Raw genomic sequence first — 16,813 nt, 5'->3', positions numbered from 1 at the left:
ATTTTCAAAATACATTTTTTTATCTTTTTTTTTTAATTATACTTTCATTTTAAAGTAATATTATATATAAATCCAAATTTTTTTTTATTTTTATTTTTTAATCACGTATTATCCATCAAATTATTATTATACAATGGTTTTTTTTTTTTTTTCTTTCTTTCTTTTTTTTTTTTTTTCAAAAAAGTTTTTTTTTTTTTTTTTTTTTTTTTTTTTTTTTTTTTTTTTTTCCAAAAAAGGGGCTCAAACATGCTGTCAAAAAATGGCCACCGCAAAGACAACGTCGTCGTTTGAAGGAAGAACAGCAACGCCCAATTAACGCAGTTTCCAGACGATATCAAATTCCAATAGTAGAATGGCGACAGTGAGGCTGGTTGCCTTGAAAGCGCCGCTCACCCGCCACGGTAGGTGGTTGCCTCCGCCGTGGGCGCTGCTCCGCCCACCAAACACCGCCGTGCGAGCATTTTCCTCAGTCATGTCTCCTCCGTCCACGGCCGTCGTCTACGACGAGCATGGCCCTCCGGATACCGTCTGCAAAGTGAAAGAACTCCCTCCTGTACAGATAAAGGACGATGACATCTGCGTCAGAATGCTCGCCGCTCCTATCAACCCCTCAGATATCAACAGAATCCAAGGTCCCTTCTACTTCAATATTTTAAGAGGAATTTCTGATTTCATTCTTCTTTTTTTCTTATAACTAGTTGATTATCTTAATTTTCTTATTGTAATCTGTACATTGCTTGAGTGCACCAAGCTGCCAGTGATGATCGAAGTGGTATTTGTGCTTTTAGAATAAGAGTGGATGCAACAGCAAATGAAATTGCTTGATCTTATTACATTTTTCTTGTGCAAGGGGTTTTTTTAATTGTACTATTTAGTATTTTCTTTAAATGTGTATACTGGGGAAGTATTGAAGAAAGGTCTTCTATGGTATAGGAGTATATCCGGTGAGGCCGCCGGTGCCAGCCGTTGGTGGCTATGAGGGGGTAGGAGAGGTACATTCCGTAGGCTCTGCTGTTAAGGGACTTAGCCCTGGTGATTGGGTCATCCCCTCTCCACCTTCTTCAGGTATGCTGCATTTTCGCTGTTCAATTTTAATTGAATATACTTCAGTGACCAAAAAAGGAGATACAGGATTGTGGCTCTCCATTTCTGAACCCTATAGTTTATGAGAGATGTGCCTGTATTCTGCCGGTTATTATCATTAGGAGTTAGAGGATTTTAGTTCTATTTAATCCACTGTTAATGACTTCAAAATGGTTGTCACAACACCCTTGTGTGGTTTCTGTGATCTAAAATTGAGTTTGACACCTCTTCCTGTCAGGCACATGGCAGACATACATTGTCAGAGATCAAAATGTGTGGCACAAAATTGAGAAAAGTACACCTATAGAGTATGCTGCGTCCATTGCTGTAAATCCTTTGACTGGCCTGAGGATGCTTGAAGACTTTGTGGATGTAAAATCAGGTGCGCCGTGTCTATCTGATTAATGTTTTCTAATTCTTTTAGCTGCATCTCCCTTATTATGAAGCATCCAAACAGGAGATACTATTGTTCAGAACGGTGCTACTAGCATTGTGGGGCAATGTTTAATTCAGCTGGCTCGGGATCGAGGCATCCGTAGCATTAACATTATCAGGGACAGGTGCCGTCTGGATTAGCCCCAAATATAGTGAGATATTTTTATTAAATGCTTGTGATTGCGTAACCTTATTAATTGTATCAGAATATCAAAATGTAGACATCTAATTTTCCCCCCCGCTTTTGGATTTAAATTTTTTTTCTGCTCTCAGTGCTTTTAGTGTTAGAAAACTGACGACTTCCATATATATGATACTTTGTTAATGCAGTCATAAGATTTCTAAATAAAGCATCAGCTTGTTTTATCCAGAAAAAAGAGAAGTTGCCTGCATCCCTTGGCTTGAAAATGATGGAATCCGCTAATAAATTTTCTCGATGCAGAATATTTGATTATATAGTATGCTTTATTTACATTATTATGAATTTTCCATGTATAATGTGACTGAAGATTCTGTGGGAGGTCTGCTTCCCATTTTCAAAGTACATTTATTTAAAATCATATTAAATTTAACACGTCCTTCATTTTCGTAATATGTATTCAATTTGAATCAATTTCTAAATGTATCCTCCCGAGATTTGTCTCAAATGTGAATTCCTACTGTCAAAGGGTGGGAGGTCTGCTTCCCATTTTCAAAGTATATTAATTTAAAATCATATTAAATTTAACACGTCCTTAATTTTCTTAATATGTATTCAATTTGAATCAATTTCTAAATGTATCCTCCCGAGATTTCTCTCAAATGTGAATTCCTACTGTCACAGGGCAGGATCAGATGAAGCAAAAGAAAAGCTCAAAAATCTTGGTGCTGATCAAGTGTTTACAGAGAGCCAACTGGAAGTGAAAAATGTTAAAAGTCTTCTGGTATTATGTTTTGACTCATTATTTATTAGTGAATGAATTAGGAGGTATTCCCTTCTGCGGCTTCATAGTTCCCTTTTTTTTTTTGGATGTGGGCAGTCTTCTCTTCATCTGGGCATTGAAATACGCACCTTTCCAATATTTTCCAGTTTTATGTTTTTTCTCACTGATAATTTTCTCAGTCACATTTTATACCTTCTATAGGCTGATATACCTGAACCGGCTCTGGGATTTAACTGTGTTGGTGGAAATGCAGCTTCATTGGTTCTTAAATTCCTAAAGTAAGATTTGAAGTTTGTAACTTCTAAAAATTTTTCGTTTTGATTATTTCCCTCGGAGAGCCTTACGTGCTTCGTTCTCAGGCAGAGTGGAATTATGGTTACATATGGGGGAATGTCAAAGAAACCTATAACTGTCTCAACTTCATCTTTCATATTTAAGGTAAGCCTTGAAGATTCCCGCTTCGTTTTTCTCCTTCTGCTGAAGTATTAGCTTCGAAGAAGATACATATTTGGTTACTATGGGTATGTGAAGGCATCTTTTTGCGTATAGTAGGATTGTCCAAATTTTGCTGTACCCCAATAATCATGGCAGGCCATGGGCACTGTTGTTTTTGATATCCATTTCTATGAGAGGATCAAAGGCTCCATACTTGAGAGAGTGATGTGATCTAGTTTCTTATGTATGGATTGACACAGTTGTTTCGGCACTCAGTTTTCAAGATAACATTGTTTTTGCATATAGTAGGATTGTCCAAATTTTGCACTTACCAATAATCGTAGCAGGCCACGCGGCAGTGTTGTTTGTGATATCCATTTCTGCGAGAGCATTGAAGGTTCCATACTTCTGTAGTATTGTCAGATAGAGATAGTGATACGATCTAGAGTTTACTACTTTAGACATTTGAGAATTGTTCTTAGAAAACCTGTTTCTAACTATCCCCAACTTCTCGTGCTGGTGATTACAGATATTTAGCCCCTGTTTCGTTTTGATAGAAAATTAGATTTTTTGTTGATTTTGATAAAAGTTGATGAAATGTGTGATAGAAAAGTTGATAGAACTTGTAGGTCTTATAAAATGTGTAATTGAAAATGAGTTTGGAAAAAAACAAGAAAAAAGAGAGTTTTAAGAAATGGAAGCCAAACAGGGGCTTAATTTTTATGGGAGAAACAAAAACATTCTTTAATTTTGAGAACGTAACTGACATTTATGCTTTGTCAACCGTCCATGTTTTTTTCTGATTGGTACAAGTTCATACATTCGAAGCTCAAAAAAACTGATCTAGACTGCATAAACCAAGCTGTTCATAAGCAGCTTGGTGTTTAGTTATTGCAGAACTCATCCAAACCATTTATCTGACACATCGTCCACAAATTATTATGCTTGTTTAATGATTGAGCCAAGCGCTACGTGTGTCTGAACCAAGCTTGAGCTCGCTACAATTTTAACCAAACCACTGTGAACTGTTCTTGGCTTGTCTTGGTTCGCTGGCAACCCTCTCTATTCATTGTATCTCACATGTGTAGATATTTTCTGAATATTAATTTTTGCAGGACCTTTCCTTGAGGGGATTTTGGTTACAGAAATGGTTGAGTTCCGACAAGGCAAAAGAGTCCAGGGTTATGATTGATTACCTTTTGAGCCTAGTTCGTGAGGGTAAATTGACATATGAGTACGTTTTCTCCCTCTTCCAAAATGAAAAGTTAATGCACGTAATGCTACCACTCTTCGAAGGTTCTTTAATGCAAATAAATTATTATAAATCTATCTGGTAGTTCGTTGTTTATGCCCTCCCTTTGGAGATGAGCTATGAAGTCGGCAATTCGTGCCCCATTCTTTCATTTACTGTAGATTTTCAAAATGTGCCAAGAAAACTTTTCCACCAATATTATAAAAATAAACATTTATGGTTGTCAATACAGTCAGCAAGTTTTCTGTTACTGTTAAATTTAAGTATCCACACTGTTGCGCTTTGGCAGGATGGAGCTTGTGCCATTTAACCAATTTCAGTCTGCCTTGGACAAGGCCCTTGGTAAGCTAGGGACTCAACCAAAACAAATAATCAAATTTTGACTTGGCGATGACTCATGACATCTCGACTCTTGTATGATATTTACGGTACTTTGCATCGGCTACTATATTCAGTATAGAGAATGTTCTACATTTTGTCTCCTGAGACTTGAACAAGTTTTATGGAAGAATTGCACCTTCCTTTTTTGTTTCTTTTTGGACTCAAGAAAGGATGTCTTCTCCCATTTGAAACTTGTAAAATGAACGGGAAAAAAAAAAGGAGGTGGAACTTTTCTGAGCTACTGCTGCTAATCCGTTTGAATGCTGTAATTGAACCTTTTTTATGACACAAATAATGAAGATTCTCCAATAAAAGAAGTATATGCAAACCTCATTTTCCTCTGTTAAATGGCTTGTTTGGGTATAGAGTTATTAGCTGCATTCGGGCCATTTCTAAGTTGTTGAAAATCCAGTTGGCATTTAATTGGGTTACGGTTGTATTGATGAAACGAATGGGGAGAAAAATCATGTAAAAGACTTAAAATTTACTGCAAATAATAATTTCTTGTTCTTAATCATGGCCACTTTGTACATAAAACTGGAATTCCCTAAATTTTCAGTCCTTTTGGTTCCAGGTAAACGTTACATATGAAATCTGCATACCTAGAGTGAAAAAAAAAATTACAAAAATTACATTTGGATTTTGGGGCCCAAATCATTACATATTTGGAGTAACATGATCCATCTGATTCCCCAGAGCCAAAAAAATTGCATGGAAGAGGCCCTTTTCATTCTGTAATGATATGATTTAAGTATGACTTGTCAAGCTCTTAAAAAATCAATCAGCTCAAAGGATATACAGAATTAGCAACAGTATCACTCAAACATTTGGTAAGGTTGATTGAGTGCGGTACCTTGCGGATTGGACTGCGTATGAAACATAACCCTCTATTTTCTCCAATACGTAAGAAAACATCAGAAAAGGGCATACTAACAAACGGTGTGGAATCTTGAGATTCTATTCGCAAGCAAATGCTCAAATGCTTGAATGTCAGCGGATTGCATAATAGAAATCCTTGGAACAAATTTTTGGCTAATGATCAAATTCATGATGAGATGCCTTCCTTTCTCAAAATGTAATCCACTGCCTGTTCTACATTGTCAACAACCTGCAGAAGCCCAATTGTGACATTTTTACTTTATTTGTCATTTCCAAACTATGAGTATCTCCAATGGTAGCGTAAAATTTGGAGTAAATTGAAATCTCCAAAATTACTTTTACATCCCATCCGAACAAGTTTACATCATTTTTTTTATTTTTTTTTTAACATTTTTTGGCAGTTTACATCATTTTTTTATTTTTTTTTAACATTTTTTGCCAAAAAATGCAATTTGCATTTACTTTGCATCTCTTCATTAGAGAGGTTCGACCACTTCAGAGATTTAAATTTTTACACCACGATTAGAGATACTCTAAGAACATATTTACAACATTCTCCGCATAAATGTTTTATTATCAATGCATTTTAGCAAACTCCATTAAGGTATAGGGAACAAAAAAATTACTACATAGACTAGATTAATGCCCATTTACATAAAACACAACGCATTATGCCTGAAAGAAATAACCTACCAGATCCGCTGGATGGTTGGCGTCATTTTTCTCCCCTTTGAACACCCCAGTCCTTGTCAAGATTGAAAACCAAGGAGATCCTGCCTGCAGGTACATATTAAATGAATGTCACCAGTTTTATACATGTTAAAACTTTTTATAATTATTTATAATAGTAATTAATAGTGTTATCTTCGTGTGGTGATAAAACTGAGAATAAATCATTAATTGGGAACAAACCTCTCGAGCTCCTCTAATGTCAACTGAAGGATTATCACCTATCATGTACAGGGTCTTGAAAGTACGCTGTCTTCCATCCTCAGGATGACTGCCATGAGGCACGACTTGCATCAGTACATTTTCAGCAGTTCTGATCAGCAGTTCTGAATGCAGAAGGATTGGGTTTTCCGTAAGATGTGTACTTCAGAACATTAGGGTAGATTCTGTAGAAAGGATTACATATTATTACATCAAAAGTATATTGAACCGTTCATACCGTAAAAAATATATTCTTCTTTCATCATAGCTTAGAAAATCCTAAACCATGAGTTGAAATATATAATAATGTCGCGCAAACGTCGCAGCTTAGTGGGTAAACAATATTTTTTGAGGAAGACAGAGAACCTATAGGGGAGCTATATTTAAATTAGAAATAACGGAGCTATAACATTTCACTGTGCTTCACACATACTCTACAAGCGTTACCTGTTAAAGATAGATTCTAAGGCTATCCTGAAAGCACCCATGCCAAGACGTTCTGTAGGAAATAGACCCTATCTTTGATGGCAATTCATCAGTGACAGTCAAAAGTACACATAGGAAAAATCATTAAAGTCAAAATATGAGCAGCAAACATAAATAGCATCACAAACCTGGTATGAAAGATCATCATTTGCAAAATATAGAGGTGGTTGGCTCGCAATTTCTCTTCCAGGAAGACCTCCAGTACTTAGAATGTCGCATAAAACCTATAGTTGATGTGTGTGCGCGCTTCTAGTTTAGAGCTTAAATGTTATATAATGAAATCCTAGACCCAATAAAAAAGCATGGAACTCACATACTCTTTCTAAATATGGTTAATGTGGCAAAGGGGGAAGAAAGAAAATATAAGATGGATTCACCACCTCCTTCGAAAAGAAATTATACAAGATAATTATCCCAGGCAGAAGCTTTAGAATCCTCATTTACATAAATCGTGAGACTTACTACGCCAATCTATTTGAGACATTTAAATATACTGTAACGTAACATATAGCAAGCATAATGTCAACTTCAAAAGAGGAAGTCATTTTACTATGTCATATTTTAAACTCTTGAAGAATATATATATATGTGTGTGTGTGTGTGTGTGTGTGTGTGTGTATCTACATACATAAATGTACATGTACATGTATGTATATACATATATACATATATACAGTAATAGAAAAGTCTTTGCACTATCAAAAAGTCCAAGTCATATATATGGTAAGAAGAAGTCTTTATAGTAAGAAAAATACGTGCAATTAAACACATAGAAAGTGATGGAAAGTGACAAATCTTACCAATTAATTATACAAATGTCTTCAAATTACGCAATCTAACTAGAAAGTCTTCTAACTAATTCCAAAAAGTCTATTAAGATAAAAAATCTTAAGAAGAAAATTTTTTCTCTTAGAAAGGGAATCTTACTATTTTTATCTTTATTTTCTCCTATAATTTTTATTTTTTTTTTGCCTTTTCTTATAGTTTTTAGGATCTTTTATAAAAAAACTTAGACACTGATAGATAGAAAGCTCAGTAATTCGCTTCTTGATCTGTAAAGAGGAGTATAGAAACTTTTATTATGCCTAGTCTAATAACTCACTTCTTGATCTTCGACCCCCCTAGTCAATACGAACGCCCCCGATTAGTGCAATGGGATGTGCCTATTTATATATCTCTTGACTCAAAATGGGAGCAAGTTTGAAAAAGGATCTTAGAGTGTCTAAGGTTGGGCCAGAAGAGCCTCTTAACGCCTTCCTTTTTTTTCTTATTGGATTTATTTCACAAAGACTCGTAGGGTAGGGAAGAAGGGGAGAACAAGCACACTTAGAGAACGTAGTACAACGAAGAGTCGTATGCTACATTCGAGAAGGATGAATCGCTCCCGAAAAGGAATCTATTGATTCTCTCCCAATTGGTTGATCGATTTGATAAAAAACCATTATCAATCGAAATTGTTGATTTCTTAACTTTCATCCATGAACTTGGTAAATACGTTCCTCCCCATGTGAATATATTTTATTGTTTAGGGGGAATTATGCTTACTTGTTTTATAATAAAAGTAGCTACAGGATTTGCTATGACCTTTTACTATCGTCCAACCGTTACGGAGTATCTAGAAATATCAAATTTAAATATTTGTACCCTGTCGAAGTAAGGAACCATGGCATAAATGTTTGGATTAGATTCCATTTTGAGAGAGTTGAAAAAGCACTATCATTTCTATACATCTGTCCTTTCTCAACACATTTCTTTAAATAAAAACTTTTTTTTCCCTCTTTTTGGATTGTAAATATTTCTTCATCAAATAGACGAAGTAGCTTTGATAGCTATTAACAACAATCAGATTTGCACAATAAAAGGTTCTATAATCTTCTTTACACATCAAGAAGCAAATCACTAAGTTTTCTATCTCTCAGTGTCAGAGTTTATTGATAAAAGATCCTGAAAATTATAAGAAAAGGCAAAAATACATAAAAATTATGAGAAAAAATAAAGATAAATTTTCTTTCTAAGAGAAAAAATTTTCTTTTAAGATTTTTTTTTTATCTTAATAGACATTTCAGAACTAGTTAGAAGACTCTATTTAGGTTGCATAATTTGAAGACTTTTATATAATTAATTGGCAAGATTTGTCACTTTCCATCACTTTCTACATGTTTAATTCACACGTATTTTTCTTACTACAAAGACTTTTTCTTACTATTTTCAAATCATAAATAAGACTTGAGACTTTTTATTACTACAAAGACTTTTTTATTACTATTTTTCTGTTAAATCTCTATTAAATCTTGCCACCCGAATATTAAAGATAAAAAGTTAAATAATATTGTAGACTTTCTTGTAAATTTAGGAGAAAAATTAGAAAGGAACAATTCAAATAAAAGAGTAGAAACTTTATTAGAAAATATCAATAAAAATATCAAGATTTTAGAAACTAATCTAGAATATATTAAAAATCAAAATACCGAAATACTAAAAAGAAAATCTAATAATATAGGAGAAACAGAATCTAGTCCTAACTTTGAAAAATTGGAAAGTATAGTTAAAGCATTAGAAAAAGAAAAGTCGATAGATAATAAACAAGATTTAGTTAATATAATAAATAAACTAGAAAAATTAGATTTAGGTAAAACTAAAGAACCTAGTAGATTTAAGAAAATTAAGTGGATCTATACATAATGGATAAAGAAAAACAAATCGTAGCCAGTAATAGTAAATTAGTAGGTAATCCTTTATTAAAAACATTAAGTAGAAAAACAGAATCCGAAATAAGACTAGAATCTCTAAAAGATATAGAAGAACAAATAAAAATATTTTGACAAAATAAACTAAAATTAATAAAAGTTTTAGACATATATAAAAAAGGAAATTTATTTGGCAAATCTTTAATATATCAGCATTATGGAGAAAGATATGTTTCGTGTACACATAAAAATCAATTTATATCTCTAGATTTAATAGAAAAAGAATCTTATAAAAAAATTGTTAATAAAAATCTTCAACAGACTCATTTAGGATTAATAATAATAAGAGTAAAAGGGCTTGCGAAAATTTAGGAGCTAAAGTATTAGTATGTTCATATGAAAGCAGATTCACAGATATAAAACAAGGATTATTAGGAAGTATAGAATTACATATGAATAATAAAAGCGGAATAATATATTTTACACCAGACTATTTAGTTAAAATAAAGAATTTCTATAAAGATATTAAAATAGGAACAAAAAGCAAATGATATCAAATGAAAATAGATAAAAATAATTTATTAATTTGCACAGGATTTATGGGAAGACTTACTGAAAATAGTACTACTAATTATAAATTAGAAAATAATCAAATAATTACATTATTAAGACAAAAAGGTATAAAGGCTATCCCAACAAAGAAATTCTCTTCGGAAACATATGCAGGATTAAATTGGAACTTAGGAAATCTTCTACAAAAACCAATATTAGTACCAGAAAATAATACTATGTACAAAAATAGTAATGGAACTTGAAGTATTAGATTTGGAAATTATAATTATCAAACAAAACAGACACAGCATAATGAGGAAGAAAGTGAAAGAGAATGTGGATATTTTGAAATAGAGGACTACGAAAGTGAAAACGAAATTAATGCTTTAGATGAAGATAGTGAAGAAGATGAAAGCGAGGACCGTGAAAAAGAATTTTGATATTTATATATGGAATACTATAGAAATCTTAGAAAAGCTAAAGAAATATAAACTAAAATGTTAATAGAAAAAGATCAAGTAGACATAAAAACCAAAATAGAAGAAACTAGCAAGAGAGCTAAAATGGAAACAGATCAAGAATTTGGAAAAAGAAAAGAATCCATGAATACAGAATAGATATAGGAAGTAAATATCATTTTCTCCCTACAAGAGACTTTGAATGAACTGATAAAAAATATAAAAGCTTAGGAAAAGACAACAAAATAGACATGATGTACCAACGTCTATAAATACCTACATCTTTCACGAAAGAAAAAACATCGAAAAAAAACACAAAGCACACTATCACACTTATACTCAGAAATCTCTCTGCCATCTTTGTAAATTCAAAGGTTTCGGAATTAAAGTAAGTTCTTTTCATATTGTCTCTTGTTTATAATTTTTGTTTACTTTAGTTGTTTTTTTGGGCAAGGCCTAAAAGGAGAAACACCAAGTAAGTAATTAATTTATTTACAAATAATATTTTATAATATTTTATTTCTGTTTCAAAAATATAATTTTTATGCTCTCAGCTTCTTTATTCTGGATTCCATGGCCAAAAGATAAAATAATCCTCTGAGTTAAGTTGGCTAATTTGTGTTTGTTAAAGCCTTTTTAAACATGATGAAAATCCTTTTGACTACAGTCTTAAGCCTTCTTTAAAAGGTCAAGAAAAAAGTTAAGAAAGATAAAAAAAAAGGAGGTCTAAAGAAATTAATTCGCTGAATGGTAAAGTACTCAAAGGCCATTACAAACATATCATTTTAAAGTTCTAATATTTTATGCCTTTAAATTACACTGCCTTACTTGTTCATTAGAAAGTTTTAATGAATATGTTAATACTTGTTTAGAAAATAGAGAAATATGAAGATTAGTCGTAGGAAGCCATATTTTATCCGCTCTAGATATAAATTGAGGTGACTCCTCTTTACAGATCAAGAAGCAAATCACTTAGCTCTCTATCTCTCAATGTCAGAGTTTCTTGATAAAAGATATTAAAAATTGTAAAAAAAGACACAATGAGCAAATATTATAAGAGAAAATAATAAAAGAAATTCCAGTAGAACTAGTTCGACATTTTTAGCAATTGAACTTTAGTAGCTAAGATAATATAAATTGGTGTAAAATAAAATTTCAAACTTTTCAAACGTATTAAAAATCTTTTGAAAGACCTTGTCTTCAAAAAATTAATTACTAGTAGACTTTCTTGAAATTGGTAGTTAGTATAGTAGACTTTTTATTGCCAAATTTATTGATAGGAAGAAAAGTCTAAAAAATATTTATTGCTAGGAAAAATTTATTATTCAAAACTTGTGTAAATTTTTGAAAGACTTTTTCTTGAAATTGAAAAGTCTACTAAATATTTATTGCTAGGAACATATGTATGTATGTACATACACATATATATGTGTATACATATGTGTGTGTGTGTGTGTGTTTATTTATTTATATTATATCAATCTTAGGAGAGGGAGTTCCATCAGTCCTCATTGAGATGTAGGTAATTGTGATAAGATAAATTGATTTGACTGGTCACTACAAATTTTTAATTCCTATTTCTTTTCTCTTCCACAATACATACTTCAAAGTTATCATTCTGCATTGTTTCCTTATCATAGTTAAAGAAATATTATTCAGAACACTCAGTGAGTTTGCGTTTAGTCCTTTATCCATCAGATTTCAGTTCCTTGGATCACCAAGTACAAATATGTTTTTGCTTCTTTTCCTACTTTTTAATGGCGGTTACAATATTTACTAAGAAAATTTCAGTTTAAAAAACAATAACTGGCCTTTGAAGTCATGGGTTTTTGGGATCCGAATCACTAAGCTAGATTATGCTGATGCATTTCTTGAATATTTTGTTTGATTCGAGGAGTCTCTTTTCTTTAACCAGGGGTTTTAGCGTAAGAAGAGAACAAAATAACTATGAAAGCATAGCCTATAACTCTATGACGACATACAAGATGGAGAGTCCAGTGGTGGAAGGGCCAATGATACTTGGTGCCTCCAAATAAACATTAGCACTTTAAACTAGTGGTATCACTTCTTAGCTCGAATATTCATCTATAGATCATTCAATCTAAAGCGAAAGGAAACATTGTGAACCAGAAATCCAAATCAGAACAAGGGCATTATGATAGATAAAAACCTGGACGTCCCTGCTCCAGTCGACAGAATCACTAACAATAAAGACAGCCTTCACTCTTTGTGAACAAGGATCATTTATCGTGGCCTTTTCTCTAGAAGGGCCATTGTGATTTCCAGTCAGTTTCCGTGTCCAGTTTTTGTATTGCGCCAAGGGATCAATATTCTCGAAATACGAAGCATATTCCTCCACTGATAGAACGTTTCTGAAATTTAAGACATGGATGAGAAGAAATTGGGCTCCGTTTGAAAAAACAATGCCAAAAACTGATGAAAGGGACTTTGAATCCAAAACCATACTTAAATCCATATTCAGACATCACAGTCGCAGGTTCTCCTTTTCCAACCGCAACGACGAGCTCATTCTCAAATCTGCAAGGCAAAAGGATTGAAGTTGATAAAGACGTGCTCAATTGAAATTCTTCCTTGTCCCCTTAAATAAAATTCATTCAAGTTCCTTGACTCTTTCTCATTTCAATTTTTGCTATCTTTTAAGAAAATCTCTTCTTATATTATATAAAGGTATAAATACTGGTACGCATTTCTCATAATTGGCCTCCCTTGGTACACGTGCATTATATCATGAGTGTTCACCAAGGTCAAGGTGTTGAAATGGCTTAAAATTGTCTTGCTAAATGTAGCTTTGGCTGAGAATACCACATTGTAACTATGTTAGGGATAAAGAAATAACACCCACCATATGCAAGTTGAATACAACGTTACACTTTTGAGAATTTAAATTCTTGTGGAAGTAGGAATTATTGCTCAACCTAAGAAAACACCTAATGGTGATCCAGCATTTTAACGTTCTATAAAAAAGATTAGTAAGTCGTCAAAATTTCCAAGGAGCGTACTTAAAGTTCAAATATAGAACAAATCCAGCAGGCGGGAGCAAAAATAATAACGAATTATTAAAACTTCTAAGGAGCGTTCTTAAAGTTCAAATATAGAAACAAATCCAGCAGGCAGAAGCAAAAATAATAACGAATTATTAAAACTAAATAAAGTTACTAATTTGGACGAGGGTGGATATAAATTTCATATATAAGCAAATTTATTCTGTAATCTGACATTTGAAGGGCAGATATTATATCAAAAACATATCTTGTACATCAAGGAATTTGAAAAGTACTACCTTCTAACCTAATGAAAGGGTCAGTCGTGGGAGTTGACTTCTATAAGTAGTCAAAAACTCTCAAAGGTTCAGAAGCCATCAATAACTTTCGCAAATACAGAACACATTGTTCCTCTAATACTGAATTTCAGGAGAAGCAGTATTTCAAATTGGAAATTAAAAGGAAAATCAGAGCAAACTGAACACCAGAACTTAAGCTTCACTATTGCGTGCACCAAAATTTTTGATGAGCATCATGCATCCCTCATCTCCAAAATCTACAGAAAATGAGAAAAATTGGTCCCAACTAAAAAAGATTCATTAAATTCGTACATCTGAATTTGTAGGGGAAACCTAGACCCCAAAATTAACACACCTATTCAATACATGAGAACTTAATATCTCAGCAAATACATTTCGGTCTTTCATCTTTATCGGTATACCATTTGGGGGTCCAGTTATGATTTTATCCAACACCAAAGTTTCTTCTAGCCAACACAACCCCATCACTGGATTGATTATTTTCCTCAGTCACACGAAATGAGTATAATTAATTTAACTGCCAGCCATAAGCGCAATTCAAATCAAAACCGTACCTCTGTACCAGCTGTTTGAAAGGTGAATGACCCTGTATGACCTGTAACTCAGTAAGCCAGGAGTTAACACCAAAAAGACCATGCACTTCAGAATTAGAGGCAAACACAAATAGACACGGATTATACAAAATTGACAAGTTTGAGATAGACAATGACACAAAACATGGAAGTCAGAGTATTGTGCAGTAAAACCTGCGAGGCTAAAATATTGACATCCAGTAATTTGGTCAACTCAGCTGCTCTTTTAGATTCAGGGACGCCACCTCCTGTTAGTATGCCATAAATATGCTGTCTTAGTAGCAGATGAGTATAATGTTTGCATGTACTTATGTAATGCAAGTCCATGGATCAAGGCAGAAGTCATAAAATGAAAATTGCTAGCAAGGATTCAATTAAGTTCTTTTGCTGAAAGCATCTTTTTAGGGGCATAGAGATCAGAAAAAATTAACATGGCTTTCAAACATTTCCTTACGATTTTCCATAATTTGATGCAACTGCAGAGCTACAACCATGAAACTACCACTGGAAAAATGAAACGTGAAATTGACCTAGACAGAAGTCTTTTACTAAAAACTCCATCATCAGAAAGTGACCAAGATAAAAAGACCCCAAAACTGAAAATTTACCCTACCAGTGGAAGATAAAAATTCATATTCAGATTTCAAACATAATACACAAGAAAATTAGTGGAAGTCATTAAACCATCAAACCAAAAATATATACATGATATTATCAATTGAAAACGATTAAAAATCTAGCTTAGCCACAACAAAATTTCTTAAAAACTTCAATGCGCACAATAAAGTATTTGTTAAGGAGGACACAAGTTAAAAAAAACAACTAATCATTCCCAATTCAAGGTCAATAGCGCAAATCCTTTCTGCCCTACCAACTCTTTCTCCATAAGAAAATTTTTGTTTTTTCTAGCGAAAGCTTAGATGTTGAAGCATGCCTGGTGATCGGATGAACAGAATGTCCAAGGAACTTTCAGAAAATTTGAACGACAGGGGAAATCATTCTTTTGAAGGTGGGAAAAAGATAAAACGAAATAAAACTGATTACTAATCTAAATTGGATCCAAATTTTAGTTTAAAACTCAAGTAATGAACCTGTTTGGTTAACCCCCAAATTGTAGCAGAGTAGTAAAAGTAGCAACTTCACATATACGTGGATGACATCAGAAAGCTTTTACTGGTTATGATCCAAAACTCTATATGGTCTGGGGAGGTAACGGTGACAAAGAAGCATGATAGCATGAATAATAGATTAGAATGCAATAAAATACATCAATGGAATTAATAACCTGAAAAGAAACAAAACATTTGCATTGATTTAAATATTGATGTTTTAACCAGAACGAAATGGATTCCGCTAACGACATACCGTTTGTCAAGAAAACATAGGGAACTCTCAAATTACCTGCTCACAGGAACAAATCGAGTTAAAGGAAGGAAATATATATATCCAAAGGAAGCGCATATAGACCTCCAAAGTCTAATCAGTACATACATACTACCAAACATCATGAAAGAAATTACAGAATGAATTCGACTCTAAAAAGTGCAACAAACAACAACTTGCATATGCAGCAGACAATATAAATGTGCAGGATCCATTTCCCTGTTTTCCTTCAATTATCAAATTTGATATAAAAAATAATAATAATTAAAAAAAAAAAACAAAAGCATGTTTTTATCGCTACATCCGAGCTAAAATCAAGGAAATGAAAACGAATCGAATTATAATTAGATGAGTTTTTTAGTACCGGAGTCATCGTAGAGTCTTTTGAGAGCTCGTGAAGAACCGCCGATGGGAATATTACCACGGAGAATGACGCCATCGATGTCGAAAGCAATGCCGAATGTTGCCCTATGAAATCAAAATAGTACAGAATCAACAGCTCAATATCAATTATCAAACACGTTTACATAATGAAAATGTGAAGGAAGGAAGATGAGGTACGAATGAGAAGCCAAGGAATGGATTCGATGCGAGGAGAAGATATGATTGTGAGAAATTGATGCAGATTTGCGACATTCAGTGGCTTTTCTCAAGATTTGAACAAGTTTCATCTTTGGAACTTACTCTCTTCTGTTGATTCTACATAATTATTGGCGCTTGCTACAAAAACAGGGCCTTGTCAGGCCCCCCGACCAAACCTTGGGATGTCTCGGGCTCGACTCCAATAAAATATTCAAGCTATTTTTGGGTCTCGAGTGGAACCGAGCAAAAGCTCGACAAAAGAAGATTAGGCTCAACCTTTGATGCTTGGACTCTTCGAAATGGTTGAAGTACCTCGACACGACATGGGTATGAGTATGGGTATGAGATAATCTTCCAAATTTTAACCGGACACTTCGCCATTTTTTACTTCTTTTTTCTTTTCCTTTTATTTCCCGTTTCCTATAATTGAAAACTAAACTCCAAAATTATATT

General features: G+C 33.3%; 1 protein-coding gene and 1 pseudogene across 1 annotated transcript; one reads left to right on the top strand and one right to left on the bottom strand.

The window, feature by feature from the left end:
- Positions 1-258: 258 nt before the first annotated feature.
- On the top strand, positions 259-4,693 carry LOC111389490 (enoyl-[acyl-carrier-protein] reductase, mitochondrial). The gene is made up of 9 exons (XM_023014407.1): positions 259-632; positions 934-1,065; positions 1,322-1,465; positions 1,541-1,643; positions 2,342-2,441; positions 2,643-2,719; positions 2,801-2,879; positions 3,992-4,110; positions 4,418-4,693. Exons 1-9 carry the CDS (start codon positions 353-355, stop codon positions 4,509-4,511), a joined length of 1,128 nt encoding a protein of 375 aa, XP_022870175.1. The 5' UTR covers positions 259-352; the 3' UTR covers positions 4,512-4,693.
- A 317-nt stretch (positions 4,694-5,010) lies between these two features.
- Positions 5,011-16,472, bottom strand: LOC111389480 (annotated as a pseudogene).
- Between the last annotated feature and the right edge of the window lie 341 nt (positions 16,473-16,813).

The sequence above is a fragment of the Olea europaea genome, chromosome 3 (assembly GCF_002742605.1).
Source record: "Olea europaea var. sylvestris chromosome 3, O_europaea_v1, whole genome shotgun sequence".
Classification (NCBI taxonomy): domain Eukaryota; kingdom Viridiplantae; phylum Streptophyta; class Magnoliopsida; order Lamiales; family Oleaceae; genus Olea; species Olea europaea.
The sequence above is the reverse complement of the archived record's forward strand: the minus strand, read 5'-3'. Positions and strand labels throughout refer to the sequence as shown.

Excerpts from the sequence above, each read along its gene's own strand:
- LOC111389490 (XM_023014407.1), top strand. The coding sequence starts at position 353 with ATGGCGACAGTGAGGCTGGTTGCCTTGAAAGCGCCGCTCACCCGCCAC. Across the intron at positions 1,644-2,341 it reads ATTAACATTATCAGGGACAG|GGCAGGATCAGATGAAGCAA; the intron begins GTGCCGTCTGGA and ends CTACTGTCACAG. Across the intron at positions 2,442-2,642 it reads AAAATGTTAAAAGTCTTCTG|GCTGATATACCTGAACCGGC; the intron begins GTATTATGTTTT and ends TACCTTCTATAG.